Source organism: Pipistrellus hanaki (assembly GCF_964339955.1).
Source record: "Pipistrellus hanaki genome assembly, chromosome: 4".
Taxonomy (NCBI): Eukaryota; Metazoa; Chordata; class Mammalia; order Chiroptera; family Vespertilionidae; genus Pipistrellus; species Pipistrellus hanaki.
The window spans coordinates 91,183,713-91,207,975 of record NC_140506.1 but is presented as its reverse complement, the minus strand read 5'-3'; the positions used below and the strand labels follow the sequence as shown (position 1 = coordinate 91,207,975).

The following is a 24,263-nucleotide window of genomic DNA, read 5'->3' as shown; positions in this document are numbered from 1 at the left end:
CCGTCTGCCTCCACATCTGTCATCAGGTACAGCAAACATGAATAGCAATGCCTGGTTTATTTATTCTTTGCTGCTGTAAGTGAGGCCCACATTGAGCCCTTACATTTACTATTATCTCATTTAAACTCACGACACCTGCCCTGGCCAGGATAGCTTGGTTGGAGACCATCCCATACACCAAAAGGTTGTGGGTTTCATTCCCTTCAGGGCACGTACCCAGGTTGTGGGTTTTATCCCTGGTTGTTCATGGTGCATACAGGAGGCAACCAATTGATGTTTCTCTCTCAAATTGATGTTTATTTTTCCCTCTCTCACTCTCTTCCTCTCCCTCCCTCTAAAATAAATAAAAACATATCCTTGGGTGAGGATTAAAAAAATAATAATAATGATACAATAAATTCCTGACACCTTTCTTTGTCAAAACCTTGCCTTAGAGAGGTCAGGTAGCATGCTCAAAGTCATGGCCAGCCAGGAGAGAGGCTTATACTCAGATTCTGGGCTTTCTGAGTTCCTGATCACTACAGCACTCTTGGGAATTCACACTTCCCATCCCATTCCCTCATATCCCCAAAGGGGCAGCTGGCCATGCTGGGCTGAAGGTTCCCTGAGAACTTTGAGGCCCAAAACATTTCTGAGGCAGCTGCAGGGAATCAAAATCATCCATGGGGCCTCGAGCCACCAGGTGGTTTGTGGTGAGGCTGTGGCCAACCCTGCACTTGGCACTAGTCTCCGGGCCCAGCCTTACTGTCTTCCTGGAGGACACCTCCAGGCTCGTGTGGGCCTCGCGGCCTTATTGTGTCAGGCAGACCCTCCCCTTGGTGATGTAGGCCAACCATTTGGGGGTCCCAGAGCCAAGGGGATGATGGGCCCAGCGTGTCCTGGCTCCAGGTGTTGGCTGGTGGGAAAGTGTCAGGAAGCATCTGATGGGAGGAGCCCTCAGATCCAATCAGCTTGGGGAGGTCAGCTGCTGGTGGCTCTGCCACTTGATGCTCAGAGACCTGGGACAGGCACTTAATCTTCATCAGCCTTGATGTTCTGTGTAGAACATTGTAGAGCGGGTGAGGGTAGACACCGCCTGGTTCACCAGAACAGCTGTGAGACAGGAGGGGACACAGGGCTGGCCTGCCTGGGGCTGGGGCTGAGGCATCTGTGCTGCCCGCAGCGGGAGATGGTGTACTGCCTGGAGCAAGGCCTCATCTACCGCTGCGCCAGCCACTGTGTGGTGGCCCTGACCATCTGCAGCGTGGAGATGCCCGACATCATGATCAAAGCTCTGCCCATCCTGGTGGTGAAGCTCACACACATCTCGGCCACGGCCAGTATGGCTATTCCACTGCTTGAGTTCCTGTCAAGTAAGTGTACCTCCATGTGTGTGAGTGTGTACGCATGTGCATGCATGTGTGAGTATAGGGTGGACCCTTGAGTTTGGGGCTGTGCCCTGCCCTGCCCTGCCTGAAATGCCCTGAGCTGACTTCTCTGACCTCATCTCGTAACCTTTCTATGGCTGCATGTAGGTGCACCGTCCTCCTGGGACATGCCACCCTCGCTGCCTCAGGGCCTTTGCACTTATGCTTTGAATGCTTTCCTCCTTCCTGGTCTTTGAGTGGCTGGCTCCTCTCCCCCCCTCAGTGTCAGTTTAAATTGCACAGAAGCTTCCTGTTACCTGACATTGGCTCCTGCAATCAGCTTGGCTCTCACAGGCTCCTCTTTTCCCCCTCAAAGCACACACCACAGCTTGGAGGGGCTTTGCTGACTCGCCTCTCAGACTGTGACTTCCAGGAACTCAGGGGCGCCTCGCTCACTCCTTCATTCTCAGTATCCTAGTGTGCGTTTGGCCTAAGTAAGCCCTCAGGTGTGTGGACAACAGAAGCCAAACGGGGCCAGTACTTCTGCAAAGGGCCACATATGGCCTCTGTTGTACATTCATTTTGTTTACAATCCTTTTAAAAATGTAAAAATGACCCTTAGCTCATGGGTCATACAAATGCAGGACACTGGCCAGATTTGGTCTCGGGACCATAGTTTGCCAGCCATGGGTATAGAGGGCCAGGGCCAAGCGTCAGTGGAAGGTCCTATTTGGTGGGCTGTGACCTTTACTCCTTTGCAGCCCTCTTGGGTCAGAATGGCAGCACTGGCTTTCAGAAACAGCCGAGGACTGGTAACATTAGTGCCCGCTGCTGCCTGGGCGCTCTCACTGGCTGTCTCCTTGCTTCGCAGCTCTGGCCAGGCTGCCTCATCTCTACAGGAACTTTGCAGCAGAGCAGTACGCGAGCGTGTTTGCCATCTCCCTGCCATATACCAACCCTTCCAAGTAAGTGCTGGTGTGCGTGCCCGGGGAGGCCAGGCCTCTTGGAGCAGAGAGCCACGCTGACCTCAGTGCCTACAATGGTCTGTGCTCCCAGTGCTGGGCATTTCTCTAAGTGCCAGGATGGAGCTCCTGCACTTTCCTCTTGCAGGTTCAACCAGTACATTGTGTGCCTGGCCCATCATGTCATAGCCATGTGGTTCATTAGGTGCCGCCTGCCCTTCCGGAAAGACTTTGTTCCTTTCATCACTAAGGTAAGCCAGTGCTAGGCTGGGACCGGCTCTGCTGTTGCTGTCCATGGTGGAGCAGGGTGACAGATGGCGATGGGGCAGGGCATTGTTTGGTACTGTGCTTACGATGCTCAGGACTTGCTCTGCTGAGCCTGGCCCGCTGGGACACACTTGTGGGCATGGGGGCAGGAGCTGCCACCGCTGTCCTAGACCTGCAGCTTATCCCCGGTTGGCAGCATACCTGGGTGGGGCTGATAGGTGCACAGGGAAGAATCACGTGGGTGCCTCAAGGGCCAGTTCTCCCAGTTCCAGCTCAGATCTGCTCCACTGACAGGGCCTGCGCTCCAACGTCCTCCGGTCTTTTGATGATACCCCCGAGAAGGACAGCTTCAGAGCACGGAGCACCAGCCTCAACGAGAGGCCCAAGAGGTGTGGAGCCTGCCATGGGTGTGCCTGGTGTCCGGGGGGGGCAGGGCAGGGCAGAGCTGAGCTGTGACCTGTAACCAGCATGGTGCATGCAGGGCCTGGGGCCACCCGGCTGCCCCCAGGCTAATGGATGGAAATGTGGCTGAGGCTAGGCCCCTGTGCAGGCTGTGCTGGGCACCACGGTGCCCTGGGGTGTGAGGCAGGGCAGGGCCTGTGAAGGCCACTAGTGCTCCACATTCAGCTGGAGAGCCCAGAGCTCCTCACTACGCGGCCGTGTGGTCTGCGGCATCCTGGCCTGCCTGGGTGGCCCGTGCAAGAGGTGCTGAGCTGGGGATTGGGGTGCCAGCAGTAAGTAGGACATCTGTGTTTGGGTCTGACTACTGAACGAGCCCAGGGTTGCATTAGGGCATCTGTGACTCCTGAGAAGCCAAACACCTGGCCTGGGTGGGGAGGAGCCTCAGGGCCCCAGCACCCTCCCCTGGGGACCAGGGCCCTGTGGTCAGCCCCGCCTCGGGCCGGGTCCCCTTTCTCCAAACTCACTTCCCAGCCCTTGGCCAACTAGGGGACATGTTCTTCTCTACCATCGCAGCCGCTTCTGCCAAACCTGACAAAGATCTGTGCTAGGCCTTGTGTTCTCGTTTGCATTTCATTTGAACGGCTACCCCTTTCTGCCCCCACCTCCTGCCTAAGCTTTTGGCTCTCCCTCAGTGGGAATACGGCATTTTCCAGAATGACCAGGTCAGTGGGACCTAAAGTCACAGCTGTTCTCTCAAGCCCCTGGTGGCCGGGGCCGCTCGTTAAGAACTGGCCGCTCTGAACAGTTACCCCCGGGGCCTCAGCTCTTCCTATGGGAGGCGCTGACCTCCTCAGGGGACCCCTGGTCCTCAGCCTGGAACCTGCCGTGCGGTGAGATCCACACCCTTTAGTTTGCACTGGTGCTCTTTGTTTTGGTATCACGAGTGAAACCTTTTTCTGTCATGTTTACAAGATGTATTTTCATGCGTTTTTGTTTTCTGTTTCTTCCCCCTGCTAACTGGCTTCTGGCATGGTTTTTTGTTCATCTCCCCCACGGGCTCTCCATGCTGACCCTGTGGCCTGTGACCTTTCCTCCTCATCCCTCCAATGGCTTGCTCTCCCCTCCCGGGAGCTGGGCTCCCCGGGGCTTGGGCCTTCCTTCCTCACCTGGTAGTTTGAGGATAGCCAGACCCCCCAAACAAGGCTTGAATAACTCTCCACCCGTCAAAGAATTCAAGGAGAGCTCTGCAGCCGATGCCTTCCGGTGCCGCAGCATCAGTGTGTCTGAACATGTGGTCCGCAGGTAGTGGGCTTTGTTGGGCGGGGGGCTCAGACCTGGAGCTTGGCCCGTGAAGTGGCGCTGCCAGGCGGGAGCACCTGGGTGGCGGTGCATGGGGCTGCTTGCATGACTTCATTGCCTACCCATGCCCTCCCTGGCTGGAGCCGGGGGAGAGCCCAAGTGGCACCTCTGGCCACAGTGGCCTGCCCTGCGGAGCCCAGCCGTTGTCCAGGGAGCCTGGCAGTGAGGGGTGGGAAGGTTGCATTCTGTCCCCAAGCCTCGAACAAGCACGGGCTGGCTACACGGCTTCCTCGGGCCTCTGGGAGCCAGAAGCAAGCGTCCACTGGCAGCCTCCTGCAGGCCTGTCCCCACTGGTCAGGAGCCTTTGCAAGTTAAAGCAGTGGGAACACATTCTCCAGGGTTTGGCTTTTCATATCCTCTCTAGGGAACGTTCTTCTTGAGCTTTCTTCTAGAAAAGGTCTGCTTTCTGGGGTAGCTGGAAGGGAAGGGGTGTGTTTGTAGGGCAATAGGGGTAGGGGCCAACCTGGGAGGGGCAGGGGAGGCCTGGACTCGGAGGGATGAAGTCTCGGTCTCCTCCCGGCTGTGTTGGGGTGCAGGTGTTGGCTCTCGGGGTCACTGTTTGTGCTGACCAGGCCAGGCTGCACTAAGCAGGGGATACCTGCCTCTTCACTTGGGAGCCCCTTCAGACCTGTGTCCTGCTGCTCGGAGACCCACCTCCTCCCTGATGCCCGGCTTGGGCTCCAGCCTCAGCTGGCCTCCCCTGAACGGGGTTTGGCTCGGGGAGGGGCAGTGGTCAGTGAGGCTCCCTCTTAGCTCTTCTCCATGCACAAAACATGGCAAAGGTGATGTGGAATTTGTATCAGAATTATACCTGCTCAAGCTCCCCTCCATGTGGAGCACAGGGCGACCTGAGTGTGAGGGCGAAGAGCCACACTGAAGCCCAGACCCTTCCTGTCCTCGATGGGAGGCCCTGTGGGCAGAATGCAATCTTTGTGCGTGCGTCCCGTGGTCTCGCTGTCTCTGCATGACTAAACTTCTGCCACCAAGCCATCGCCTAACTCTCCTGTGCTTTGGTGAGGGGACATCCGTCTCTCCTGCCTCCTAAGCCTCTGCTCCCAGGAGTGGGCCTGGGTCTCCCATGAGCTCCTGCACTTCCTCTCTGGGGTACCATGTCCACTCTGTTAGCCAAGCTGTGGCTCAAGTGGCCATGTGCGCTGGCGGGGTCTTTCTGAGCTTGGCCCTCTCAGCACATGCATGCCTCCATCTCTGGTCCCCAGTGGTAGATAATTTGGCCTGCCCAGTGCCCTGACCTTGCCATGGTCCCTCCCTCCAGCAGGATCCAGACATCCCTCACGAGCGCCAGCTTGGGGTCTGCAGATGAGAACTCGATGGCCCAGGCCGATGACAACTTGAAAAATCTCCACTTGGAGCTCACAGAAACATGCCTGGACATGATGGCCAGATACGTGTTCTCCAACTTCACAGCAGTCCCTAAGAGGTGGGCCCGGGCTCCAGGGTGGGGCAGGTGGGCATAGGGCCAGCCTTTCTGCCACTGCTTTGACCAAGTGACTGTTCTTGGTCAAAGTAGTGGCAGCAGGTGTGGCCTGTGGGGCTCCTTCCTTTGGGTTGGCCCAGGCAGGGCTGCTCTGTATGCCTGAGGATGCCCATCCAGAGCCTCCGCCGGTGTGCGCAGTAGCAGGGCCTCTGCTCCTGTGCTTCCAGGTCCCCCGTGGGAGAGTTCCTCCTGGCTGGAGGTAGGACCAAAACCTGGCTGGTCGGGAATAAGCTCATCACCGTGACAACGAGTGTGGGGACTGGAACCCGGTCGCTTCTGGGCCTGGACGCGGGAGAACTGGAGGGCAGTCCAGAGCTGAGGTGAGCCCCCTGCCTGCTCAACCTTGCCAGTGCCCAGGCCTGCATGGGACAGGGCTGTGCTGGTCTGGGGCCCATGGGGCACCCTGGTCACACTCTATGGGCCTCTGTCTCCAGCTCTGACCTCAGCATGCACATGAGACAGACAAAGGAGGCACCGGCCAAACTGGAGTCCCAGACTGGGCAGCAGGTGTGCCTCGGGGCCCGGGACCGGGTTCGCTCCATGTCCGGTGAGCCTCCGCCCCACTCCCTCAGACACGTCTCTAGATCCCTGAGCTCAGCAAGGCCCCTGAGAGCCAGGGACCCAGTTCCTGAATAAGGGAGGTGCTGTCTCCTGGGCCCGCATCTGGTGGGAGAGGGTGTGTACCTTGTACACGGCTGTACACAGGCCCCCTTGCTGCTGAGGGTTCTGTTCTCGCGGCCAGTGTTCCTGTGAGCCCTTAGCAGCCTGGCCCGTAGCTCAGCTCACCGCTGGGCTCTTCTCAGATGCAGTGGAATAAGCCACGGTCCGATTGTGGGACAAGTGCTGGGCCCTTCCTGTGGTCTTGGGTCCACTAAAGCCGATTCCAGAGGGCCATGCCCAGGGAGGGCCATGCCCAGGGAGGCTGCGCTGTGCTGGGCACTGACGTGGGGCTTCTTGGCCAGATGGGCCTTGGGTGGAGTAGCCAGGTGGTTTGGTGGCTTTGCACTGGGCAAGAGGTGGTCACCAGCCATTCTGCCCTCAACCCCTGCAGGGGGCCACGGCCTTCGCATTGGTGCCCTGGACCCTCCAGCCTCCCACTTCCCAGGCAGCCCTGCTTTCCCGGGCCCGCAGACTGCGCCCGCCAGCAAGCCTGAGAAGGCCTCGCCCAGCGCCCAGCTCCCGGTGCAGAAGAAGACCAACCTGGCGGCCTACGTGCCCCTGCTGACCCAGGGCTGGGCAGAGATCCTGGTCCGGAGGCCCACAGGTGCTGAGGGCGGCCTGTGCGCGGCCAGCTGGGTCTCTTACCACGGAGCGGGGACAGTTACCCGTGAGCGGGAAACGGGAGCGAGCAGCAGCAGGCTGGGCCACAGGGCGTTTGGACCGGTCTGCAGAGGTGAACAGTGGGGGATGCAGGTGGCTACGTGGGACATAGCAGTCGGCTCAGGTTCCATAACAAAGCGCCGTAGACGGGGCTTACGTAATGAAGGTATGGCCTCAGTCCTGGAGGCTGGAAGTCTGAGATCAAGATGCCGGCAGGGCTGGTTCCTCCTGAGGCCTTGGTTTGTTTACTGATGGTCATCTCCCGTGTCCCCACCCTGATGTTCTCCTATGTGTCTGTGCCCATATCGCCTCTTAGGAGGACACCAGTCAGACTGGATAGGGCCCACCAATACGGCCTCATTTTACCTTACCCATTTAAAGACCTCATCTCTGAATAGAGGCACATTCTGAGATCCTGGGGGCTAAGACTCAACATGATTTTCAGGGAGATAATCAGACTGTAACAGGTGTTTCAGGTCAAAGGGGGACTTACAAGCCAAGGCGCAGGGTTCAGGAGGCACCTCGGTCATGGTCTGGGCTGATGGTGACCAAGCGGGGAGAGGGGTGGGAAGCTGGGCCACAGGCCCTGAGACGGGGGCTCGGAGAGGCTCCTCACTGGTGTTTTTAGCCCAGACCCCCGGGTCCCGTTGGAGAGGGCAGTCGGGAGGCGGGAGACCAGGTGAGAGAGGGCCAGGTGGGTGGGAGGGCGTGGGTTGGGTCAGGTGGGATACTGTGACGTGAGGAGGCTCAGGAAGGAAGGTCGAGTCATCACCCTCCAGGACCAGAGCCTTGTGTGAGGAGGACAGAGCCCAGAGCCTCTGAAACGAGGCCCCGCCCAGCCACCGGCAGAGGCTGCTGCTTTGAAAAGCCTCCTGAGCCTGGTCTGGGTGCAAGAGCTGACCTGGGCAGAGGCTTGTCACTGGGAAGGGTGACCACACGTAGGTGTTCCTCTGACCTTGCGGCCTGGGGATCCTGGGCCCTTCACTCTCCGTTTTGAGCACCAAGAGCCCCGAAGGGCCCAGCGCATGCCCTGAGGACAGTGCGCCAGGGCCGCCCCGGGAGGGGACGGGCTGGCTGCACGGACCTGCAGCCTGAGGGTGCTGCCTCCCTCAGGGAACACCAGCTGGCTGATGAGCCTGGAGAACCCTCTCAGCCCCTTCTCCTCGGACATCAACAACATGCCCCTGCAGGAGCTGTCCAACGCCCTCATGGCCGCCGAGCGCTTCAAGGAGCGCCGCGACACGGCCCTGTACAAGTCCCTGTCCGTGCCGGCCGCCAGCTCCGCCAGGCCTTCCCCGCCCCCACGCTCTAACACAGGTGAGCACTGCCTGTCCCGCCCGGTGCCGCCATCTGACGGCGGGTGGTTCCCAACGGGGCGCAAACCTTCCTTGGTGCTGCCAGCCTCGGGCATGGCCAGGAGCAGCCTGTGGCAGGATGCCTGTGCTGCGACCCTGGTGTTGGGGAACGGGACTCACTCCTGAGGAGGGACTCTCGCCAGAGACTGGGCCCGGCGGTGTGGCAGCCTGCTGGCCCCTCAGCTGGTCCAGCTCACAGGAGGGATGTGGGCAGGGCTCCTCCTCGGGGTGCTCAGTGTGCGAGGCTTTGGGGGTGGCCCCACTTCTGTCGGGGTGTGGATTTGGATGCGCCAAGCACATAGCCTGAGCCTGCCCGTGAGCTCTAATGCCCCTGCCTGACTGGCCTGGGGCCGACCTTCTAGGCCGCCCTCGGCCACAGCTAGGGCTCAGAGGCTGAGCCCTGTTCCTGAGGAGGAGGGGTGCCCTCCCCTCCCCCAAACCCGCCCCAGCAGCTTAGAGAGCTGAGACGCATGCGCACTGCCTGCCCGGAGCCGCTGGCCCTCCCCTTTCTCCAGGCTCTGGCTCTGTGCGGGCCTGGTGGGCCTGTGCTTTCTGCTCAGCCGCGCAGTCTCCTCTGCTGGCTTCCCTTGCAGTGGCCTTTCTCATCCCTGTACCAGTCCAGTTGCCAAGGAAAGTTGCGCAGGAGCATTTCCTGGGCGGGCATTCGTGCGTCTCCTTAGTGCTTGCTGCAGAGCCCTGCTCTGCCTCGTGGATGCTGTTCTCACTGCCCCTCCTCCGCTCTCCCTACGTGATGGTGTCCGCCTCCTCACCCTCCAGGACCAGGGCCTGCCCTCTGCCCAGCCTTTGTGGCTGAGCTTTATTCCCAGGCTGATGGGCCCTTCCAGCCCCCTTAGGCTTGATGAGGTGACATCGGGGAGCTGAGCCACAGATGCTGGCAGGGGACAGCTTTTGGGGGGTGAGCCTGGCCCTGGCGGCTCAGCCAAGCTGACCTTGCCCTGGCTTCTGGTGATCGGAGTGGCTTTGTGGACTCTCAGATTGGGCTGTGTGCCTTCACTGTAGTCATGGGCTTGCTGATGCCCCAGGCCCTGGCAGGGAGGGTGTGACCTGGCAGCACTCTGGTCTGCCTGGATCCAGTTAGGAAAGGGCGGTGTGCAGAGGGGCTCTGGCAGGTAGCTGATCACCTGCGCATGTACAGGGCTGTTTGCAGGTGGCCTTGGGCCGAGCTGCCCCGGCCCTGATACTGGCACAGGAAACACTGCTTTGGGGCATCTGCCTTCCGAGCACACCTGGCTTCGAGTTTGGCTTGGATTGGAAGGCAAGCCTCTGCTTCTCCCGGGTCTCTGTCCTCCGGTCCAGGCAGGGAGGAGCTCAAGCCTCTCTCTCCAGTTCCTGGGGCTGGTCCAGCCCCTCCTCCTGAGCGGGGCCTCATCCTGGTGTTCCTCCCCCCCCGGGGACCAGGTGCTCCTGCCCTCGCCTCCCTGCCTTGCTGGAGGAGCAGCAGTGGCTTCTCTGGATACCTGGCTGGGTGGGTGGGGATTAGAGAAGCCAGGTGACCCCTCATCCTGACCCCCTGGAGCCCGTGTAGGAGTCACCCCGTGTCAGGGATCACACCCACTCCAGCCCGCTTGGTGGGAGGGGTGGCGTAGAGCCCAGGCAAGGAGGGCCTTGGGTCAGCTTCTGCTGGGGGCCCCTGTGCCCTGTCATGGGGAAAAGGCTGGTGCCTTTGAGGCCACATGAGCTCCTTTGGCTGGACCAGCCCCCATCAGCCATGTGTGTCTTCCAGACTCTGCCGTGGTCCTAGAGGAGGGAGCTCCAGACGAGGCTAGTTTGCTGCCCCCAGAACTGGAGGACTTTGAGGCTACACTGGGCACAGACAGGCGCTGTCGGCACACTGAGGCTTACAGCAGGGTGAGTATCGCTGGGCACCAGAGCCGCTGGCCTGAGGCGCCTGTGAGGAGTCTCCATTGGGGCCTTCAGAGCCGCGCTTGCTTTCAGGTCTCAGCCTGAGCCGCTGGGTGTGGGAGGCGGGGAGACTGAGGCAGGGGCTGAGGGGGAAGGGCGGGCTGAGGCAGGGGTAGGGCCACGGCAACGGGGCAGGGTCTCAGGCAAGCGGATGCAGGGACTCTCCGTTCTCAAGCTTAGTGGTTCTGAACTTGGGGAAGTCTATTTCCCCCCAACTTTTTAAAAAAATATGTTTTTGTTCATTTCAGAGAGAAAGGGACAGGGAGAGAGAAAAACATCAATGATGAGAATCATTGACCGGCTGCCTCCTGCACACTCCCCACTGGGAATCAAGCCCGTAACCCAGGCATGTACTACCTTTGAGCGGAATAGAATCCGGGACCCTCAGTCCCTAGGCTGACACTCTATCCACTGAGACAAACCAGCCAGGGTTTGGGCAAGTCTTTTAACCCACTTTCTCCTCTGGGGAATGGCTGCTTTCCTCCCAGTCCCTCAGCTCAGAGCGGGATTTCTAAGAGCTCCATCTCGGGTGCTCCTCACCGGTGCAGCCTCTGGTTGTGGGGTTTGGCTCCTTTGCCCAGCGTGTTGCACAGGAAGGGGCTGTCCTGGGGGAGGTGGGATCATCAGGTGGTGCTGGTGGCTCTGTGGCCCTGGGCAGGAGGACATGTGGGGCCTCATTGGCTCCGGGGAAAGCCCACAGCCCAGGGGGGCTCGGTGACGGTGTTTTCTTGGGAATTTTTTTTCCAGTCATCTTCAACCTCCAGCCAGGAGGAGAAGTCCTTCCGCACAGAGGAGCTGCCTGCTGGGGGCATCCCCATTGAGCGGGCCGTCTCCTCCGAGGCCGCCCGGCCCTCTGTGGACCTCTCTTTCCAGCCCTCGCAGCCCCTGAGCAAGTCCAGCTCCTCCCCGGAACTGCAGACCCTGCAGGACATCCTCGGGGACCCCGGGGACAAGGCCGATGTTGGCCGGCTGAGCCCGGAGGCCAAGGCCCGGTCACAGTCAGGGATCCTAGACGGGGAAGGCACTGCCTGGTCAGCCCCAGGCGAAGCCAGCCGGGGCCCCTCCCACGCCGAGGGCCCCGCGCCTTCCAGCTGTCCCCGCTCCCCCAGTGGCCTGCGGCCCCGAGGCTACACCATCTCTGACTCGGCCCCGTCACGCAGGGGCAAGCGGGTGGAGAAGGACTCCTTCAAAAGCAGAGCAGGAGCCTCCAACGCCGAGAAGGTGCCAGGTATCAACCCCAGGTGAGCTCACCCTTTGGGCCGGAGCTCCGGACAGGACAGCCTCTGGCCACGTGGCATCTCATCGCCCGGGGTGAAAAGGCTGGGGAATAGGCCTGCGTATCCTCCTCCTGGGCTGTTCAGTCACAGGAGCGGGCAGTCCTGGGCAGTGGGCGTGATCGCACCGCCAGGACCTTGATCTGGGACCTGCAGTGCCACGCTCAGCCCTCATCTTTCCCTCTGCAGCTTTGTGTTCCTGCAGCTCTACCATTCTCCTTTCTTTGGTGACGAGTCCAACAAGCCAATCCTTTTGCCCAACGAGGTGGGCATGCCTTTCCTCCCCTTCAGGGGTTCCCTGGGGCCTGGGATCAGGCACAGTGGGGCGCCCAGCTCTGGGTAGTGGTGGCCTTCACCCAGGCCTGCAGAGGGCTGCACCTCAGCTCCCCGTGGCAGCCTGTGGGGCTCTGCCTGGGCGGGGAGAGCCCTCCCTTGGGCAGGCATCTGGCTGAGCCTGGCCAGGCAGGGCTGGTGGCAGGGGACAAGCCCCTGCCCTGGGCTCAGACCGGACTCTGTGGCTGTAGTCTTTCGAGCGGTCAGTGCAGCTCCTCGACCAGATCCCGTCATACGACACGCACAAGATTGCCGTCCTGTACGTGGGAGAAGGCCAGGTGAGGCTGCTGGGATGGCAGGGCCTGGCCTCAGGGCCAGGGCAGAGCTGGGCGGCCTTCCTATTCGGGGCGGGGGTTGGGAGGATGGGCCTTTGTCCTCCGCAGCTGTTACCGCGTAAGTTGCTAGAGTAATAAGTGGTTATTGAGCTCCATGCCAGGTACTATTCTGATGTGAGGACACACGAGTGAGAAAGATGGGTCAGTGTGTAAGCACATGTACACCAGAGAGTGCTGAGGACTGGAGGGGAAGGGCAGGTCCCAGGAGCCTGAGTGTGAACAGGGTGCTATCAGTGATCCAAGGGCGGTGCACTGAGCGGAGATGTGAGGGAGCTGGTATGTGTGCAGGCGTGTGTGAGAGCATCCATTGTAGAAACAGCCCTGGGGAGAGGCACTCCCCGTGTCACCGAGGTTGGCCCTGAGTGAGCTCTGGGCAGGGGTGGAGGAAGAGCTGGGGAAGTGACGGGGAGGGGCCGATCGGCGAGAGCTTCGTGGGTCGCTGTAAGGCTGCATTTCTGTTCCTAGAGGTGGGAAGGTCTTGGATGGTTTTGAGTCAAGGGTTTGCTATGACTATGCCCAAACCTCAAAAGCATCGCTCTGGCTGCTGAGCGGAGAAGTGGGATAGTGACAGTCCAAGTGAGAGCGGGGCAGGTCTGAGGAGAAGGTCAGAGGGTGCTGAGGAATGCTAGGGTTCTGGGTGTGTTTTGACAATTGAGCTGACAAATTGCTGGCAGGCTAATTATGAGAGAAAGGGAAAGTCAGGGATGCCGCCTGGGCAGCTGTTGGAATGAATGTACCTTGCACTGCGTCCAGGTTGGTGACAGAAGTGGGGGTCTTTGCCAAGCGACACCATTCACCCCCCACCAACCACCCCCTGGCTCCCAGCAACCCCCAGGGCCCTTGGGAGCTGTGCTCAGGGGGCGGCAGTATACGGATGAGGTGCCACCATGCTTCTCTCTCTCTACAGAGCAACAGTGAACTCGCCATCCTGTCCAACGAGCATGGCTCCTATAGGTACACGGAGTTCCTGACAGGCCTGGGCAAGCTCATCGAGCTCAAGGACTGCCAGCCGGATAAGGTGTACCTGGGTGGCCTGGACGTGTGTGGCGAGGACGGCCAGTTCACCTACTGCTGGCATGATGACATCATGCAAGGTGTGAGCCTTCCCGTGGCGTGTCCTCCCCAACCTCATTCCTATTGGCCTGTCCTCAGGGGAGCAGTGGACGTGTCCAAGGGCCCGCGGTCATCAGCCTGAGCACTGAGGCAGCACTGGGCTGCAGCTCTGCTTCCAGCAGCTCTGCCTCAGGGAGAAGAGCCAAGTGCTGCTGGCCAGGCACCAGAGACATGGCTCCTGCAGGCCCAGAGCCTCTGCTTCTGCGAGAGGCATAGAGGCCCTTCTGCCCCCTGGCCGGCACCCTGCCTGGACGGGGCCGGGCCCTTGCAGCTTTCCCCTCTTCCTCACAGCTGTCTTCCACATTGCCACCCTGATGCCCACCAAGGACGTGGACAAGCACCGCTGTGACAAGAAGCGCCACCTGGGCAACGACTTTGTGTCCATTGTCTACAACGACTCTGGCGAGGACTTCAAGCTGGGGACCATCAAAGTGAGCAAGGGCTTTCGGGCGGCGGGCACGAACCTGGACCCCGGGCACCCGAGCTGGAGGCATCTCTGGGGAAGTGTCCGCTGGCACATGTTGAATGGAAGCAGTGAGCGCCCCTGAGACCAGTGTGGTGACAAGCAGGAGCTTTAGTGTCCCCCACTGCCAGCCGGGGTGGCCAGGTCCCCCCTCTGAGCCTGTGTGCTTCTCTGTAATGAGGATGACAACCCTGTCAGTTCCTTCTTCGAGCACATAGCACATGGCTGTGGTTTTGGGAGGATAACAATGCACATGTGCTTAGCAGGGTGCATGGCATGTAGTAAGTGCTTAGTGTGCTCATGCGGTGAGCCCTGCTCCATTGCTACCTCCTCCTGTCATTGCAGAGTGGTGGGGGTGGGGATAGGCCCTGGATTCCCTCCCCTTTTCATGTGCTTGGGCTCCAGGTCCTAAGGGGAGGAGGTGGGCTCAGACCTGGCAGCCTGTCAGAGTGGGGACATGGAAGACAGTTGCAAGGCCAAGCAGGGTGGGGAGCCCAGCGCAGCCCAAGTGTCTGAGGTGCTGGTGCTCGGAGGGGTGCAGACGTATCCTCAGTGCACCGGGAAGCTTTGGAGGTTATGGACACAGGCTCCGGGCAGAAAACCTGATGGAGGCAGAGTGCCTGTAGAGAGGCTGGTTGGCTGCTCCTTGAGGTGAGGCGCTCTGGCCACTGCGGGTGGGTGTGCGGTGCTTGGGCATGCCACTGGGGAGGCTCGTGGGAGCTGCCAGTGTGTGGAGGGCATCTGAGCCAGGGGCTGGGAGCCCGCAGAGCTACATGTGCTGCTTTCCGTTGACAATGAGGCCGTTTTCAGCGAGTGGCAGCAGGTGCCGTAGGCAGTGTGTTGTGTGTGTGTGTGTGTGGGGGGGGGGGGGGGAGCTCTGTTACTATTTATGATTATGACTGTGAACTTACACTTCAGCAAATTCATGTGCTGGAATCCTGGTGTGGAGAAGTTGGGTTTTAGAATGTAAGGCAGCCAGGAGGACATGTGTCAGCCCCAGTCTGCAGGCTGGACAGGAGGGAGTGTGCAAAACAATATGGCGTTAGCGAGCCGCCAGCACTGATGCGCTGCTGCCCTTCGTGAGGAAGTGGCAGAAAGTGGCCTTTGGTGCGGGGTAACCCTGCTTTTGTCTGAGCAGGGCCAGTTCAACTTTGTCCACGTGATCATCACCCCCCTGGACTATGAGTGCAACCTGGTGTCGCTGCAGTGCAGGAAAGGTGAGGCCCGGGGCCTGGCGGGGGGGGGGCCTCAGGGTCCTGAGCCCCACGTGAGCGCTGTGTTCCCCCCAGACATGGAGGGCCTTGTGGACACCAGCGTGGCCAAGATCGTGTCTGACCGCAACCTGCCCTTCGTGGCCCGCCAGATGGCCCTGCATGCAAACGTGAGTAGAGGCGGCCTCTTGGGCAGGTGAGATGGGCTGTAGGTACCACCCAGAGGACTCACCCGTCTGCCCACCCTGCCCAGATGGCCTCGCAGGTGCACCACAGCCGCTCCAACCCCACTGACATCTACCCCTCCAAGTGGATCGCCAGGCTCCGCCACATCAAGAGGCTCCGCCACCGGGTAGGCAGGGTGGGCACCTGTTGCAGAGGCTCCCCCAGAGGCGGTGGTGGCTGGCCAGGGTGGGTGCCAATAGCCACCTGGGAGAAAACGGGTGCTGCCCTCTGGGCTTGACGCCAAGGCTTCCTCTCCTTTCAGATCCGTGAGGAAGCCCACTACTCGAACCCCAGCCTGCCCCTGATGCACCCCCAGGGCCACGCCAAAGCCCCGGCGCAGGCCCCTGCCGAGCCCATGCCCACCTACGAGACAGGCCAGCGGAAGCGCCTCATCTCCTCCGTGGATGACTTCACAGAGTTCGTGTGAGGCTGCAGCTGGGGCAGGGCCCGGTGGTGGTGCTCACCAAGATGCTGAGGACATGCCCAGGGCTCCTTGCAGCTGCCCTGCTAGACCCTCCCTGCCCCCTACAGGCAGTATTTATTTGTGCAAATGAATAAAGTGGTCTTGTGCCCACTGGCCCTCAATGCTCGGACACAGACACAGGTAGCAGTCAGCCAACTCATTTATTTGACTTTGTCTGTTGGGGGTAGGAGAAGAGGGGCAGGATCAAGGCTGAAGCTTTGGCCACGCCCACAGAGGTAGGGGGGCCCATCAGGTTGTTTTCAAGGCCTCCCCCCTTCAGGAAAGCCTCACGCGTGTTCACACACTCCCCTCCCCAGCCCCGGGAGCCAGCCCCAGGGAGGGGTCTTTCCCCCACAGTAGTGCTATTCCCGAATCGTTCAGACCCGACCCAGCAGGCCTGGGCCCTGCCTCTCACTGCCTGGCCTCGGGCAGGGGAAAAGGCCGCCGTGGTGATGGTGATAGAACTGCCTGGGGAGTAGCCCTGCCCCAGACAAGTCCCAGCACCTGCCCAAGGCCAGACTCAGAAACCAGCAGCAGCTGTCCCTTTCTTGGCTCTGGCCATGTGGCAGGTGTCTAAGGGAAGGAGGCCAGCTCTGCGGCCCAGCTCCCCCTCAATGCAGGCAACAGTGGGCACCAGGCCATTGCAGCCACCAGGCCCCTTGGCCCTAGTGAAAAACAGCGACGTACAAAAATATATACATTTTTAACCCCATATAAATTACTGACAATAGACATAGATGGCAGCTGGAAGTAAGTGCACTCAGCAGGGGACAGGAGAGGTAATAACTTAGGGGGAGGATAAGGGGTGCGGTTCCCTCCCCGCAGCCTGGATCCTTAGCAAGGGGGAAATGTCTGCCCAGGAGGTGGGCCGGGCACAGCCCGCTGTACCTGAGGACGTGGGAAATAAATTAGTATCTCAGAGGCCGGGCGCTCGGTCCAATACTGCTGTGTCCTCCCACAGAGGCCTGGAGAGGGGACCCTGGGTCCTGACTGGCCACGTGGCCTCTTTAAAGTGCTGAAGCCCAGAGAGAAGTGCTGCCGCTCTCTGGGGGAGCTGCATGCAGCTCTTCTGCCTGGCCCTGGACCTTGAGGGTGGCAGAAAGTAATACTGAGCATGATCTCCTGGGCCCGAGGGCCGGAGTGAAGCCACAGGCCACCCCGGGGGAAAGGCATGAGCTCAGACCCCTTGGGACTAAGTGCTGGTGGGGTGGACCTTGTTCTTGGCCCGTAAGGAAGCCCTGCTGGGGCTTGTAGTCAGGCCGATGCCTCGACTGGCCCGGGCCAGGCGGCTGGGCAAGGCGGACTGCAGGCCCGCGGAGGCGCCCGCGGGAGGCGAGGCTGGGGACCGGCTGGTCCTTCGGCCGTGCAGGCTCTGCAGCCTTCGCTCCAGCTGGTAGACGTCCTCCGTGGCCTGGTTGAGTCGGTCGAACTGGGCGAGCAGGGCCTCGAACACGGCTTGGAGGCGGGAGGGCTCGGGTTCCACCCGTGGCCCCGGCCTGCCCAGGCCCGCGCCCAGCCCCTCCAGCTGGCTAGAAGAAGTTGAGAGACGGGAGCCGTCGGAGTCCCCGGTAGGCGGGGGCACATCTGGGGACGACTTGGAGCCCCTGGACGAGCGGGAGGGCAGCGGCTCCATCCCTTCGAAGCGGACTTTGTGGCGGAACTGGGGGCGGCACAGGGGCTCGGTCAGTCCGGCTGCACCCTGGGTCACCCGGGCCCAGGGCGCGTCCCTCTCCCCCCCACTGGGCCGTACCCACCTCCTTGACCTTGCTGAAGCCCATCCAGAGGCGCAGTCTCCGCAGTAACAGTTCCACCATCTCGTAGTCCTGTGGCTCCCAAGCTGGGCGGTAGAGCTCCCCACGGAGAGTATGGTACCGCCACCGGAGGAGGACTGCCCCCAGCCTCAGGGCACCCCACAGCCGCAGGGCCCAGAGCCCCGTGCACAGCAGAGGGGACAGGCGCCAGGACTCGGGGCACAGGGCCGGCCAACCAGCTCTGGGGCACATCACCAAGAGGGCCTGGGCCGCACTCTTAAGTGAGTCTACACAAGAGGACACCAGCTACGGGAAAGGTGGCATGAGTGAGGGATGCAGCCCGGGCTAAGCCCCTTCCCCCTCCCCCCAGCCCCACCATCACCTACCAGAATAGCCAGCTGCGCATAGGCCACCGCGAGCGTCACCAGGCCTAAGGCTGCCCCCAGCAGCTCCGGCAGGGCCCGGCACAGCGTCTTGCCGAAAACCGACCACTGACGCACGAAGCGCAACTGCTGGGTGGCCTGTGGGCAAGGGGCGTCAGCCGACCAGCCTGCCCAGCCCCGTGCCCCGTGCCCCGTGCCCGCGGGGCCAGCCCTCACCTTGACCAAGAGCAGGAAAAGCAGCGAGGCGGCCAGACCGCGGGCCGCAGCGCTCAGCTGCGCCACCAGCTCAAAGCTGGTGAAGCGGCGCGGGCGGCGGCGCACAAAGCGCGTCCACTGGCGGTCGGCAGCGCCCAACTGGGCCAGGCGCAGGAGGGCGGCGGCGGCCGTCAGCGCCACCAGCAGCCACCGCGCCCACGCCCTGGGCCGCGCCAGGCGCCCCCGGCCCTCCCGGCGCCAGGCCCGCGCCTCCGCCACCGAGAAGTGCAGCGCGAACAGCAGCAGGCTCACCTGCGGGGGCGGGGCCGGCGGGTCAGGACCCCAGTGGGCGGGGCCATGGTGCGCTGGGGGCGGGGCCTGGTGAGGGTGTGGGCGGGGCTGGTGAGGGGTGTGGGTGGGCTCGGGCTATGCGGGGCGGGGCCGGGTGAGGGTGTGGGCGGGCTTGGGCTGTGTGGGGCGGGGCCAGGGTGCGCTGGGGGCGGGGCCGGGTGAGGGTGTGGGCGGGGCCGGGTGAGGGTGTGGGCGGGCTTGGGCTGTGTGGGGCGGGGCCAGGGTGCGCTGGGGGCGGGGCTGGATGAGGGTGTGGGCGGGGCCGGGTGAGGGTGTGGGCGGGCTGTGCTGTGTGGGGCGGGACCAGGGGCGGGGCTTACCGTGGTGAGCAGAGGCAGCGAGAGACCCGCGCTCAGGCGCCGCAGAGCGAATGGACGGACGCTGAGGGAGGCCACCGCGTGTCCAGCCATGGGGAACTCGAGGCACAGTGTGACGGCGGCGTGTAGCCCCACGGCCGGGCTGTAGCGTGTGAGCTCCACGAACACCGCGCGACTCCTTCTCAGACGGCAGGGATGAGGAAGAGGATGAGGGACAGGATGAGGGGGGTGAGAGGGCAGGAGCCGCTGATGGGGGGGAGGGGGCGCGTTGTGTGGACTGGGGAGGAAGTAGTGACTGATCTGGAGCAGCAAAGCCGGAGAGTGGGAGTGAACTGCAATCTCTGGTGAGGGGGCCACCGAGGCTCAGGGGACCGGCAGAGCGAGGCAGCCTGTCTCCCGAGTGCCTACCTGTTGTCGATCCAGTTGTGCAGCTGCAGAAAGCCCAGCTGCTCTCGGCTCTCCTCCAGGCTCAGCCCCAGCTCCTGCACGTAGCCCCCGCTGTCGTACACGGAGCAGTAGCCCCAGTACCAGACGCTGCAAGTGAGGGGCAGTGTCAGCCAGCCCAGCCCTGCAGCAGCCTGGGAGCCCTGCTGGCAGGGAGGAGGCTCCTCTGGAGAACACCCTGGCCCCTCCTGTGCTCACCCCAGCACGTCTGGCGCAGAGTAGGCCCACATCGCAGAGCCGTTGTGGGCAGCACTCCCCCAGCCAATGCCGTAGTCGCTGGTGCTGAAGTCTCCAGAAGCTGCCGAGCACGCGTGCGCCCCTGAGCCTGGCCGGTCTGGGCAGAGCGCTGAAATCAGAGGGCTGGGGACTGAGCATGGCCGAAGCAGGACAGCTTACCGCTCACCAGCTCCACATGATCTCCCCCAAACCCTCCCAGAATCCTGAGGACAGCGGTCCTGCCTCACTGACTGGCCGATGGGGAAAATGAGCCAGGGAGAGGGTGAAGGTCACTCAGCTAGGGAGCTGAATCAAAACCCTGCCAAAGCCTTCTCTTCGGAAAAGAGCAGGACAAGTGCCAGAGGGCCCCCTCCCCCCGCTCACCTTCCTTCAGCCGCACCTGCCGCAGCCGCGGGGGCCCCAGCTCGGGGCTGGACTGGTTCCCATGGACGAAGGGGAGCAGCACATGGGACATCCACGGCCAGAACTCATCAGACCTGTCCGCACAGAGACAGTCACACGCTCCACCCCTCAGCTCCCCGCACTGCCAGGGGTCAGAGGGCCAGGGAGCACCACTACTGCAACCCCGGCCCAGCCCAGGAGGCTGTCAGTGCGCCAGAGGGGGTGAGGCACGGCCCACTGTGCTCTGGGGACAGGTAACTCTATGGGCTGTCCTGGGTGCCGCAGCATGTTTAGCAGCATCTCTGGTCACTGCCATTGCCAGCAGCACCCACTCCAGTCCTGGTAACCAAAAATGTGTCGAGACCTTCCCAATGTCCCTTGGGGGCTGAGCTGGACCAAGGCAGGATCAAGGTGAACCTGGTTGGCATCAGCACCACCCTGGCCCAGCACACAGATGTGTACATGCACCCGGGCGTCCGTACCGGGTGATGGCCAGGAAGGCCTGGCTGTCTAGCTCCTGCCTGATGGCACTTTGCAGGCGGTAGGCGTGGCTGTGGCAGGAGGCGTCCCCGTAGTTGGCCAGCAGTGTCACCAGCAGGAAAAGCATGTACACCAGCAGGCTCTGGGGAACAAGGACGGCCTAGTGTCAGCCATTCCCAGCCCAGCTACCGTATCAGGGCAAGATCCGGACAGCAAACTGCCCGTGGCCAGGGCGCCTAGCACTGAGAAAGGGCAGCACAGACGCCCCAGCAGTGCCCCACTTGGGGGCAGACGTGATTCGCGGAAGGCCGAGGAAGCCACACGGAGGGCCCTGCCGTAATAGGCAGGAGGCGGCATGGAGGTGGGTACAAGGGGCAGAGCAAGGGCCAGGGGCATCAGGAGTTGGGGGATGGGAGGAGGACTGCAGAGCACTGGGCCTTTGGAGAGGAAGGGGTAGGGTGAGGTTTGAGAAGAGGCCGCACTAGCCGAGGAGAGCGGCGGGCAGGCACTGGCTGCAGCCTGACTCACCCGCAGCATTCTGTGGAGCCTCTTGACTTTCCGGGCCTCCTCCTTTGCCAGGAAGAGCGCAAAGCCGTGCGGGGGCCGCACGCGGGGCACACGCTCGCTCACAGGCGTCACCGCCGGGCTCTCCACCAGGGTGTCGTCCTCGTCAGGGTGCAGCCGCTTGGCCACCAGCGAGAAGTACAGGGCTTCCAGCAGCACCTGCGCCAGGGGCGGCATCAGCAAGCGCATGGGTGCCAGAGGCTGGCAGCCTGGCCCCTGCATCCCACTCACCTTGAGAGGCTCCCAGCCGAGGAAGGAGGCCAGGAAGCTGGAGCTGCTCGAGAGGAGCCACATGACACTCACTCCAGGGGGGAAGCTGGCCCCGACCCACCCCGAGACTCCCACGGCGCCGGCTACCAGCAGCAGGCTGAGCCCGTGGGCCAGGGGCGCACACCAGGCCGGCAGCAGTCGCTTCCGCAGGCCCTCCACCAGCCCTGGAGGCAGAGACAGAGGGGTGAGGGGGCCGGAGGGAGGGGGGGGCGTCCGGGGACACAGCGCACCTGCCCTGGAGGCAGAGACAGAGGGGTGAGGGGGCCGGAGGGAGGGGGGGGCGTCCGGGGACACAGCGCACCTGCCCTGGAGGCAGAGACAGAGGGGTGAGGGGGCCGGAGGGAGGGGGGGGCGTCCGGGGACACAGCGCACCTGCCCTGGAGAGCCGTGCTGACTGGGGCCGCTCCCACGTCGGGCCTGGGCTGGGGAGGCCGCTCCCGCCCAGTCTCCGCAGCAGCAGCACCTCCGTCCTCTCCCCGGGAGCGCCGGACCTGAGGGCAGGAGGGGGCAGCGGGCACTCGCCTGGCAGCCCACACCGTCCACTCATCTGAGAGGCAGTTCCTGAGCCTCTCTGGGCCTCGCTCCTCACCCCACCCCCAGGTCCCGCAGCCTGTCTCTCATCCCTCACTTCCCGCTCACTCCACCCACCTCGCCCCAGACTGTGCCCTGCGCCCCCTCCGGTCCTGCCACCACTGCAGAGCCGTGCCTCCGGCAGGACTTCGCCCCAGACTTCCAGGGCGCACTCCCCACCTCGGGCCTCCCTCCTCGGCCTCCCGGCCGCACCCGTGCCCAGAGGAGCCCTGTGCTCACGCGCCTCTGTAACCTGACTGACTTTGAACAAGGACATGTTTTCCAAATTCCAACAGTGCCCAGCACTCCGTGGGACCCAGACACTGCGTGTCTCTCATGGTGCCACTGCCCTTCCCAGAGCTGCCACCCTGGGCAGAGGGAATGAGAGGAGGAGGGAGGGAGGGAGGGAAGCAGGACCGGGCAGGCAGTACTGGAAGGCAGTGCACCCCTTAGGGAGATTACAGAACAGAAGAGAACAGGTCCCAACATCTCAGAACCTGCCTGCCATGGAGCCACCCTAGATATTTCTAGTTTATGCATCTCCGAGAGAATAAAAGGCAGCACTGTCTAGGGGAGGGGGAGATTACAGAGGATGGCAGTGCCAACTTTTCCTTGAAATTGACTTTTCTGATTATAAAAGTAGCATCAGCTATTTGTAGGAAGTAGGCTGATAATAAACAGAGAGCAGAAGACAAGGTGGAGCGACATGCCCCACAGAGAGTGAGGACCAGGAGCCGCAGCCACTGGAGGAGAGCAGAGCAGCAGCAGGAGGAGGCGGCCGTGAGGAGGAAGCCGGTGGGGCCGGCCGGGAGGCGGGTTTCCAGCCCTATTGCTGCCTCAGTGCCATCGCCAGCTGGCGGTGGTGGAAGGGGAGTCAGGGCCCCACTTTTCCTCTCTGGGCTTGAGCATCAAGACCCTGAAAGAGAGGGCCCGGCAGCTGATGGAAAAGATCCACCAGAGCAGACAGAAGGACATGCACTCAGGACCAACTTCAGGCACAGCCTCGAGACCAAGGTTTTGGGCCTGAGAGCAGCTGGAGGAGAGGATGCACCAGCTTTATAACTGCCACAAGATCATCAGGAAAGGTTCTAAGAGTTCACCCAGAAAACGGCCAAGATCAGACACTTGGAAACACAACTCAAACCAGACACTTGGAAACACAACTCAAACAACTGGGCCGCTCTGGGAGACCAAGTACCGAGACCTTTGGAAGGAAACAAGCCCATGAAGATGGTGAATGCCGACAGCTGAGTCACCTCTCAATGATGGACACGAGAAGGCTCCGAGGCCACCACTCCAGCCGCTCAGAAAGCTGTTTGTACAGTTCTATAATGATCTTGGCACGTGCACATGTGCACACACACACACACACACACCCACAAAGGCAGCAAGTCCAGCCACCATCATGGGCCCAGCCGTGGTGTCCCCAACATGTGGCAAATTTACCCACCCCAGTCCTACACAGCTCATTAAACACTAGAATTTTGAGAGAGAGAACAGCATTTCCATCATGACAGGAGCAGTATTGGTATAATTATTTCTAGTCCCTTTTCTATTTGTTCATGTTTATATTTTACATGTGGGTATAAACATATTGTATCAAATCATATAGTGGATCCAGCATAGAATACACACAATTTTACATTCAACTCTAAGCAGCATGACAGCAAAGACTATGTTCACTATTGGACAGCATTCAGGGTTCCTTCAGGCACCCCAGTTGTTAATCCCCTACAAACACAGGCACTGCTCTGGCACCGAGTGAAAGGAAGTCCGTGCACTTATAATGAGCCACAGCAGTGGGGGGAGCAAACATTAAGCATGAACATTGCTTCATGTATGGGAAGCAGGGGAGGGGACTGAGGCCTAAGTGTGTGTATGCATGTAGGTGTGTGCACACGTGCACAGGTCCATGTTATTGCGCCTTACTGCCTTTGCTTAAGGCAGGAAGGAAGGCAGCTTTGGGTGAAGACCTGAAGGAAGTGGACCACAAAGCTCTTATCTTGGGGAGGAGCAGGCGAGGCAGAGGGGGCAGCAGATACAAAAGATGGAGGCAGAAGAGTGAGGGATGCTGTAGCGGAAAGGAAGTGGTTAACAGAGAGAAGGTGGCAGGAAAGGCCTGACTGGGTGCGGCTGGTGGGCCATGAGGGAGTGCACCCACCCTGGCGGGCACCTCCCAGTTGCCCCGATGACATTCCCCTCCTGGGAATAAGATCCTCCCATGGAGAAACCAAGAGGATCTTGTGGAGTGACAGTGTGTGACTAACGAGGCTGAGCCATCAAGGGAACGGACCGTCCACTCTGGGGACACGCTACCAGTTGCAAGGACACTTGAGCAGCTCAACAGTGTGGTCCAGGCGAAGCTGAGGCCTCCCACCAAGATGCCTGTCATCTGAGTTAACCCATTGGGCAGCCATAGCTAACCGTGCCCCAGGAAGCAGACTCTCTGGTGCAGATGGAGGACTGCTAAGGTG

At 61.4% G+C, this 24,263-nt stretch overlaps 2 protein-coding genes across 7 annotated transcripts in view; one reads left to right on the top strand and one right to left on the bottom strand.

Annotated features, from left to right (window-relative positions):
- The window catches only part of TSC2 (TSC complex subunit 2), a 37,848-nt gene extending 21,866 nt beyond the window's left edge, over positions 1 to 15,982 (top strand). For 2 of the 6 annotated variants that reach the window (XM_084882249.1, XM_084882248.1), the window contains exons 22-41: positions 1,163 to 1,352; positions 2,218 to 2,311; positions 2,457 to 2,559; positions 2,870 to 2,964; positions 4,151 to 4,279; positions 5,610 to 5,774; positions 5,999 to 6,151; positions 6,266 to 6,378; positions 6,883 to 7,095; positions 8,265 to 8,468; positions 10,251 to 10,375; positions 11,177 to 11,670; positions 11,893 to 11,968; positions 12,228 to 12,314; positions 13,279 to 13,465; positions 13,776 to 13,915; positions 15,086 to 15,164; positions 15,237 to 15,328; positions 15,412 to 15,510; positions 15,646 to 15,982. In XM_084882249.1, coding sequence (XP_084738375.1) covers positions 1,163 to 1,352; positions 2,218 to 2,311; positions 2,457 to 2,559; positions 2,870 to 2,964; positions 4,151 to 4,279; positions 5,610 to 5,774; positions 5,999 to 6,151; positions 6,266 to 6,378; positions 6,883 to 7,095; positions 8,265 to 8,468; positions 10,251 to 10,375; positions 11,177 to 11,670; positions 11,893 to 11,968; positions 12,228 to 12,314; positions 13,279 to 13,465; positions 13,776 to 13,915; positions 15,086 to 15,164; positions 15,237 to 15,328; positions 15,412 to 15,510; positions 15,646 to 15,810 — 3,003 coding nt within the window. In that variant the 3' untranslated portion in view covers positions 15,811 to 15,982. The remainder of the gene's footprint in view (positions 1 to 1,162; positions 1,353 to 2,217; positions 2,312 to 2,456; positions 2,560 to 2,869; positions 2,965 to 4,150; positions 4,280 to 5,609; positions 5,775 to 5,998; positions 6,152 to 6,265; positions 6,379 to 6,882; positions 7,096 to 8,264; positions 8,469 to 10,250; positions 10,376 to 11,176; positions 11,671 to 11,892; positions 11,969 to 12,227; positions 12,315 to 13,278; positions 13,466 to 13,775; positions 13,916 to 15,085; positions 15,165 to 15,236; positions 15,329 to 15,411; positions 15,511 to 15,645) is intronic. The other 4 variants (XM_084882253.1, XM_084882252.1, XM_084882250.1 and 1 more) reach the window with 3 other exon arrangements.
- Positions 15,983 to 15,988: 6 nt separating this feature from the next.
- PKD1 (polycystin 1, transient receptor potential channel interacting) overlaps positions 15,989 to 24,263 on the bottom strand; it is a 47,283-nt gene continuing 39,008 nt past the window's right edge. The window contains exons 35-46 of the mRNA XM_084882226.1: positions 21,592 to 21,710; positions 21,181 to 21,383; positions 20,914 to 21,108; positions 20,388 to 20,527; positions 19,888 to 20,000; positions 19,486 to 19,633; positions 19,252 to 19,377; positions 18,847 to 19,021; positions 18,197 to 18,487; positions 17,984 to 18,118; positions 17,601 to 17,903; positions 15,989 to 17,506 (exon numbers count right to left, since the gene is read on the bottom strand). Of these exons, the coding sequence (XP_084738352.1) occupies positions 17,039 to 17,506; positions 17,601 to 17,903; positions 17,984 to 18,118; positions 18,197 to 18,487; positions 18,847 to 19,021; positions 19,252 to 19,377; positions 19,486 to 19,633; positions 19,888 to 20,000; positions 20,388 to 20,527; positions 20,914 to 21,108; positions 21,181 to 21,383; positions 21,592 to 21,710 (2,416 nt within the window). The 3' untranslated portion in view covers positions 15,989 to 17,038. The remainder of the gene's footprint in view (positions 17,507 to 17,600; positions 17,904 to 17,983; positions 18,119 to 18,196; positions 18,488 to 18,846; positions 19,022 to 19,251; positions 19,378 to 19,485; positions 19,634 to 19,887; positions 20,001 to 20,387; positions 20,528 to 20,913; positions 21,109 to 21,180; positions 21,384 to 21,591; positions 21,711 to 24,263) is intronic.